This window comes from Salvia miltiorrhiza, chromosome 5, assembly GCF_028751815.1.
Source record: "Salvia miltiorrhiza cultivar Shanhuang (shh) chromosome 5, IMPLAD_Smil_shh, whole genome shotgun sequence".
Lineage (NCBI taxonomy): Eukaryota > Viridiplantae > Streptophyta > Magnoliopsida > Lamiales > Lamiaceae > Salvia > Salvia miltiorrhiza.
This window is the reverse complement of record NC_080391.1, coordinates 16,557,350-16,565,284: the sequence shown is the minus strand read 5'-3', so window position 1 is coordinate 16,565,284 and position 7,935 is coordinate 16,557,350. Positions and strand designations below refer to the sequence as shown.

General features: G+C 33.3%; 1 protein-coding gene across 3 annotated transcripts; it reads right to left on the bottom strand.

Moving 5' to 3' along the window:
* Positions 1 to 1,615: 1,615 nt before the first annotated feature.
* On the bottom strand, positions 1,616 to 4,097 carry LOC130986373 (uncharacterized). 3 transcript variants are annotated; one of them, XM_057909774.1, is made up of 4 exons: positions 3,763 to 4,097; positions 2,866 to 3,090; positions 2,722 to 2,785; positions 1,616 to 2,363 (listed from the first exon to the last, which is right to left on the bottom strand). In XM_057909774.1, the coding sequence occupies exons 2-4, from the start codon at positions 3,045 to 3,047 to the stop codon at positions 2,085 to 2,087; spliced, it is 525 nt and encodes a 174-aa protein (XP_057765757.1). In that variant the 5' UTR covers positions 3,048 to 3,090; positions 3,763 to 4,097; the 3' UTR covers positions 1,616 to 2,084. The 3 variants fall into 3 exon arrangements, with proteins under 3 accessions (XP_057765757.1, XP_057765758.1, XP_057765759.1); XM_057909775.1 differs by having other exon boundaries at positions 3,196 to 4,040; XM_057909776.1 differs by having other exon boundaries at positions 3,223 to 4,040.
* Between the last annotated feature and the right edge of the window lie 3,838 nt (positions 4,098 to 7,935).

Here is a 7,935-nt window from a genome sequence, read left to right as displayed (position 1 = left end):
ATTTAAAAAAAATTCAAATTTGTAGAATGTGTGCAATAGGATTTGAACTCTTGACCTTTGAAAAAAAGAATAAGGTCTTATCCACTACACCAATTCATAATTTGTGATAATTTAGAACAAAAAAAAAATGATAGATACTTGAAATATTAATGTTATTATTTAAATTAAAATATTAAAATATAAATTAATTAATTTAATATAAAATAAACCGGTTAATCGATTTAACCGGTTAACCGACCGGTTAAACCGATTAACCGGTTAGTGATGAACACACTAACCGATAACCGAACCGAACCGAACCGGAAAATTAATTTTTTCGGTTCGGTTACGGTTAAAACCGATTAACCGGAACCGTTTTACCACCCCTACTTAAACAAGACTTTATTTCGTGGACGGAGAGAGTATTAATTTGAAAAGAAAATCATAACATTCGTGCCGCCCCTCTCTGAAATAATAATAATAATAATAATAATAATAATAATAATAATAATAATAATAATAATAATAATAATAATAATAATAATAATAATCCGATTTAATTTTCAAAATTTTCACAAAAAATGAGTGGGCATCTTTTCTGCTGATCATCGACATGATTTATCATGTAAAAATTCCCAACTTCTATCTTCTACAATATCGCCTTCTTTTACAGTTGACTTTATGCCATTTCTTGTCCGCATCGTGTCAAGTAATTCGGTTTTATTTTAATTATTTGTGTTTAATAAATAAAATGCTTGTGAATAGAGATGCACTACTCTGCGCTCCGCTTCAATGTCCACGCAGGTTAGATCCGATCCGAACTCGGACATTCGATCCAATTCAAAATCCCATCTGAACTTGTTCAATTTAACTTTTTATATAATCCCCCCCCCCCCACCCAAAATAAAAAACTTTTGATACGTAATCAGTCGCTTTTACTCATTAACACGGTCATTTTTATTAAGAACAATTATATTTTTATCATTATCATTTTTTATCATATTATTTTAATTTTAAATAATTTTACTCTTATTTCGCATGAACGGTCATTTTATTTGAATAAAAGTCCCAATTTTATTCATATTGAACTGTCACTTTTACAACAATTAATTATAAACTTAAATATTTTTATCATGTCACTTTGACATAAATAATATTTGTCACTTTTACATAATGAATCATGAGTTGGATCCCGAATCAAATCAATTCGACCCGCACAGTTATAAATTATAATTTGAATATAAATGTGTGCGTGTATTTGATTTAACGATAGGAAATTAATATCCAAAATTTGAGGTCATGAATCACCCGCACACTAAAGTGTTTGTCTCGTGGATGATAAGAACATCCAAAAATTAAAGGTCCCAATAAGTCCGTATCACGATCTCTTATTAATTGTTACGATGATTGATGAGGAAATGTCAAATATCTCCCTTTTGTCTCTTCAATTTGTTTGTTTAATTAAAACAAATTCAAAAGTATTACAACTCTAAGAAAAAGGGACAGCCCAACATGCTTCCCGCGTGGAAAACAAGCAATGCACCATCATTGTTCATGGCGTGAGAGTTATAAAAAAAGATTAATTAAGACACAAATTAATATCAGCAATAATAATGGCTAAAATAAAGCAACAATCTAAATAAGGTAGAAAATTCCATAAATTTTTCATTTACATATATTCTCCCTCCTTAGTCCTTACAAATCCGGTAGGTGATCCCAAAATGAAGAGAGACAAATTATACCAGAAATTAAAAGAAAAAAACAAAAGGAAAACACCCCTCTTCTCATCTCTTACTTACACAATTACAAAGAGGGGTTTTTTTCACCCTTGGGACCTCCCTAATTATTTTTCTTTTCTTGGTCAATAACTTCATTCTCATATACTTACATCGACTCGATTCAACTCAACTCACACTCCGTTAATTACAGACATATTGGATGACATCATACATATACACATTACTACGACGACAAAATCAACATGTAGTGTAGCTCACTTGATCAAAATGTTGGTAGATTTTTTTTCCTTGTCATGGTTTCTGCTAAAATTTGATGCCTCAAACCTTCATCTCTCTCTCTCTCTCTATGTATGTACGTGTTGTTTCTCAAGCCAAGGCAGGGATGCTGCAGTTGCGCCGATCCCTGTCAAGGCAGTCGAAACCCTCGATCCTGACGGCCGGATTGTTGCCAAAATTCGACCTCACGCAGCCACCCTTGCGGGTGGAGGAGGGCGACGAGGGGATAGGGGCGGCGGAGGCCAATTTCTCGTCGCCAAAACGAGCGTCTTGAATTAGCGGGTTAGATACTCTAATCGGCGGCGACCCGGAAAAAAATGGGGGCGACGAGGCTACCTGTGGAACTGATTGGTCCGAACTCGAACCATTCTGTTCAATTGCAAAACAACCATCAAACCTCCTTACATCTAACAACAAATTTTTCAACTACTATATGATTTTTTATCAATTGATTGGTCAAGTCAGTATTTTACCTAATTACAACTAGTTTTCTCACAGATCTAGCAATTGATACAGTTTCAAGACACAACATGTAACATGGTGCAAATTAAAAAATACTGGAGTAACAATAATAATTGAAGTAGATATTTTTTGGGGGTTAAAAAATACTGTCGACAAAGTCATAGAAGGATTGTGGCTCTACCTAATCCATATTCAAGAAATTAAGTACATCTAGAATTAAGGCAAAGGTAACAATATTGCAAATAAAAGGAAAATAGAAACAAACCTTTGCAAGAATTATGTCCAGTAGCTCATTTCCAGCTTTTACATCATAATCCTCTTGCTGATGGCTGCAATAAAAATATATTTAAACAAAATTCAAGACCAGAAATTTAAATTAAATAAAAAAAAACAAGAAAAAAAAAAAAACCTAAAGTGCCATCTCAAGGGTCTAGCATAAGTAGGATCAAGAGTGGTTCGGGTAAGGCCGAGCCGCCGTGGCTTGGGGCAAACCACCGTCTCTTTCCTCTCCATAGATCTGCCTGCGGCGGTGCTGGCCCAAATCTCTTCACAGGCAGCATAGCTGTTCTGCTGAATCGCGCAGTGGTTCATGTTTAATCTCTTCGAGATCTTGCAACACAACAAAATAATACACCTGTATACAAGAAAAAGGCGAAATCTTTCTCAGACCAAAAATAAAATAAATACTGATTAATGAGATGAGTAGATCTATTGATGAAAACAAGTTGAATTAGCATACGTTAAAGATTAGTTTTTGTTTGTTTACTTATTTTTCAAGCTGAGATCCGGTCAATGAGAAGAGCCGGCGGAATTTATTGACTTGTTCACACAGACAAACGGTTACTGTCTGAAAAATATATATTTTTTTTTAATAATTTGAGAAGAAAACTACACAGATCTGTTGGAAACATCGAAAGATTGGTTTTTTACAGTTCTGAACAGATCAAACAAGTTCTTGCAAGAATCTAACCTTGAAATTTCAGAAAACCCAAAAAAGAAAAAGAAAAACACACACACACACACAGAGTAATAACTTTGGAAAACAACAAAAATCTGAATTTCAAAATCACACGGGACAAGAAAATACCTATCAAGATTAGATTTTGAAACCAAAAATCGTTCAAAAGAAATGAACTTTTGCAGATTTATATCTTCAAAAATTGAAATCAAGAGAACCCAAGATTTGCACTTTCTCTCACATAAAAGACACCTTTTTTTTCAAATTTGAAGAAAATAGGTGTGAGATAACAAGAACCATAGCACCAACTTTCCAACTAGAAAGAGGCAAAGAGATTATTAGGGTTACCTGAAAGAGCTATACAAAACTGGGAGCACCTCCGAAGAGGAGGATTTCTATTGGAAAAAAGAGAAAAATAAAAAATAAAAAGAAGAAGAGAGAGAAAGAAATAAAGAAGAAAGAGAAAAAAAAGATGGACGGAAGAGATGGCAGATTAAACGGTCAATCTCGGGCAAAGAGGAAAGAAGGTTTGATAAGGCCAATCTCTGTGGAATTTATACACACAAGATAGTCGATTGAAGATGAGATATACAAATATTATTAAAATAATACAATAAAATATTTTTCGACCTATATTTTATAGGTGGTAGATTTATAATACAAGTGCGTGGGGGACAACCACTGATTTAAGGCTGCAATAAAATAAAAGAGGATTATTACTTTATAATTGAGTTAAAATAAAGTGAGAGGAGCGTTTGGGGTTTATGGAAGATGAATTGTTTAAATATTTTTTTAATATTTTTTGGTTTATTAATTAAATAAAAAAGTGGATCTTGAGGCTTTATTCTTATCATGCAAGTGGGCTCGATACATAAGAGGGATGGTGGGGCTAACGTGTACAGAAGACTCGATATTTTTAACCAGTTGGATAGATAATTAATTATTGATATTTTGGAAGTTATTTTATTTGTATATAGTTGTATCTTATTGTTTAGATTTTGTGAAAAAGAACTCCTCTTTGAAAGTTTTAGTCAAACTATTCAAAACTAGGTTCTCAAAAATGAAAAAAAAAAAAACTATTCAAAACTAATCGGTATTGAACGACTAATAAAGATTCGAGTTTATAAGAGTAGTGTAAAATCGTTTTAGTACTTAAGAGAACTATTTTAAAAAATTTAAATATATTAAAAAATAATTTTAAATTAAAATTAATCTTAATGGCAACTATCATTTGTGCTCGTCAATATTGTCTTTCTATGTGTGCCAGACGGACAACAGCCACGACTCTTCTTCCGATCGAACATCCCACATTAAACACCGCAAAATTCGCAAAACTTACACACACCATACTTTCAACCCCACCACCCCATTCGCTATCCCTTCTCGTGAAACAGGACACACAAACCTTGACATAGACTTTGTACCGCCCACACTCACGACGCACACCTACTTCAGCGCCCCATCCTTCCTTGGAAACGACAGCAACAAGGCCACCGTCGACATCCGTCGATTCATAGTCCTCAAGCCACCCTCTTTCTCTTGCTTCGACCAATGGCAGTAGTCGTCGCCCCCAGCATCTCCGATTCCACCTAAGGTTAAAAGGACATCAACACTTCAACACACTGTAAGTTCAAATTTTAAAAATAAAAAGTAAAAAATAATCAAACGGAATGTTAACCTTCGTTGAGTTAGCTGAATGAATTTGCATACTAATAGACACTCTAAGATGTTAAATGCGACGAATGTTGCATATATAGGATTACTTTTGCCTCAAGGGAGACAGCCTTGAGATTGTATTTGATATATAATCCTTATGTAAATAATCTATAACTATCATCAATTTTATACCAAATATTTTAACACATAATGAAAATGAGAAAGAGCTAGAGAGAAAACGAGAGAGTATATTTTGACGAGAGATGGTAACGAAAAATATAATAAACCCACAGTAATTGGTTAGAGTACGTCTTATGTGAGAGAATGACAAACAAACAAAAAAATAAATAAATGAATTTGGTGATATTCAAAAACAAAAATATGAGTTTGTCTTCATGTTAGTAGTTCTTATTGTGTTAATGGGCAAAAATGTCTCATCCCTTATGTGTTTTTTTAAAAATGACATCTCTTATCATAGAAAGCATTTTATGCCATAAATATGTGAAGTGCCTAATTTACCCTTTGATGTTGATGGGTTTGCTTGGTTTTTTGTGAAAGTCTTGCACATTTGACCGATTTGACAGCCATCGATCATAAAAGTCAACGATTTGACAGCTATCAGTCAAGAGTACATATGATCGGTGGGTGGCTAGATCATGTGTCCGGTCGGCCGAACACATGATTTTACCGGCCAGACACATGATTTTATCGGTCGGATCATGTGTTTGGTCGGTGAAATTATGTGTCCGCCCGGTCGGACACATATTTTCACCAGCCGGACACATGATTTTAACGGCCGGACACATGATTTTATCGGTCAGACATGTGTCCGACCGATAAAATCATGTATCCGGCCGGTGAAAACATGTGTCCGCCCGGCCGGACACATGATCTAGCCACCCACCGGTCATATGTACTCTTGACTGATAATTGTCAAATCGTTGACTTTTATGATTGATAGCTGTCAAATCGGTCAAATGTGTAAAACTTTCACATAAAACCAAGCAAACCTATCAAATCAAAGGGTACTTAAATAATAGGGCATAGAATGCTTTGTATAATAAGAGAGGGCATTTTTACAAAAAAAGATAAGGAAGTGGGCATTTTAAATTTTTACTCGTTCTTATTTGCCTGTCTACTTGCCAACGGATAATAGAGTACAAATTTATATACGAAGGTTCATGTGTAGTACTATTCAAATTCATAAAATTATGGATTAATTGCTTACAAATTTACGAATTATATTTAAATTTTGATTTTTAATTAAATTTATTTTTTATTAATAAATAAATAAATACTATTTTGTTTAAATTTGACCTCAACCCAAAATTTGTTGACTGATAACTTGAATGTTGAGAGTACTTCGATGAGCAATTCAAAGGTACCATAAAAAAACTCTTGATATTATATACATAATGATACTTGTATTGTTGGATTTTGGTCATAAAAAATGGCCGAAAAATGGCATGAACGTTGATGTCATGTGACTTTATATTTTTTCTTTGTCTCGAGTCTCGACCAGTTTTTGGGAACAAAATCCAAAAATATGGGTATCATTAGAGAGTTATCATCAAAGGTTCCGAACGGCACCTTCGAATTATCTATAGGACTCTAGACAATCAAGTTATTGGCCAACGAAGAGTAACGCTAAAATTCAAATAATTAAAAATGTAAATATTTTTTGATTAAAAAAAATAAGGGTTAAGTATCAAATACGCCCCTAATATAGAGACTCTTATCACGTATAACACGCTATACTCGACTTGGATTCAACTAATCCCTTGAAGTTCTATATTTGGTGCAATAAAACCCTCCGTCCTAATGACCGTTTAACACTGTTAACTATTTTAATTTTTTTTATTTCATTGTTGGTGGGGCCCACGCCTTCTTCTTCGAAAGTCACGCCGGAAACACGCCGGAAACATGCGAATTCACCACAAATATCAGAAACTACCCCCATTTATCTCTCTTATAATAACACCAAGTGTATAATCAATCGAATAGCTTAAAACCGAAAAAACACTTCTCCAATCCTCTATCTCTCTAGAAAAACATACAATTTCTCTCTCTATGCATAATAATCTCTCCTAAACACTTTCCGATAAGAATCTCCAATTTCCAGTCAGAAAATATCCTCTGACTTCTTCGATGGTGTTTCCTCACCTCTATTCATCCCTCTTCTGATATTTGTGGTGAATTGGCGTGTTTCCGGCAAGCTTGACGAAGAAGAAGAATGCGTGGGTTCCATCACCAACGAAATAAAAAAAAAATTAAAATAGTTAACGGTGTTAAATGACCGTTAGGGCAGAGGGTTTAATTGCACCAAATTAAGGACTTCGGGGGTTTACATGAACCCAAGTCGAGTATAGGGTGCTAATGTGCTATACATGATAAGGGCATCTATGTTACGGGAGTATTTGATACTTAATTAAAAAATAAATTTAATGAAAAATTAAAATTTGAATATAATTCATATATTTATAGACAATTAATCCTAAAATAAATGATATGATTGAAAAATTGAATCCAAAACTCAAAAACATATTCTCGAATATTGAACACAGAACCAAGAATTGTGAACCACAAAATTTTCCATCGATAAATCATTAAGGGACGTCTACTTTTTACAATTAGTTTAGATAAATAAAAATAATATAAACTAATTCATTATTTATTAAGATAATTAAAATTTTAAGTTATCTCAAATATTAATTTTTATCACTTAAACTATTTTACTTTAATCATATTCTATTGAAATAATAGTTAAAAAAATTAATAACAAAGAAAAAAGTATTCAACAATTTAGCATATTCATCAAAAAATTAAGGGCTAAGCCTGTAAATCCCTAACGTTTACATGGAATTG

Coding starts and splice junctions, on each gene's coding strand:
- LOC130986373 (XM_057909774.1), bottom strand. CDS start 3,047: ATGAACCACTGCGCGATTCAGCAGAACAGCTATGCTGCCTGTGAAGAG. Junction 2,786..2,865: donor CCCTTGAGATGGCACTTTAG/GTTTTTTTTTTT, acceptor TTTTTATTGCAG/CCATCAGCAAGAGGATTATG. Junction 2,364..2,721: donor TGGACATAATTCTTGCAAAG/GTTTGTTTCTAT, acceptor GCAATTGAACAG/AATGGTTCGAGTTCGGACCA.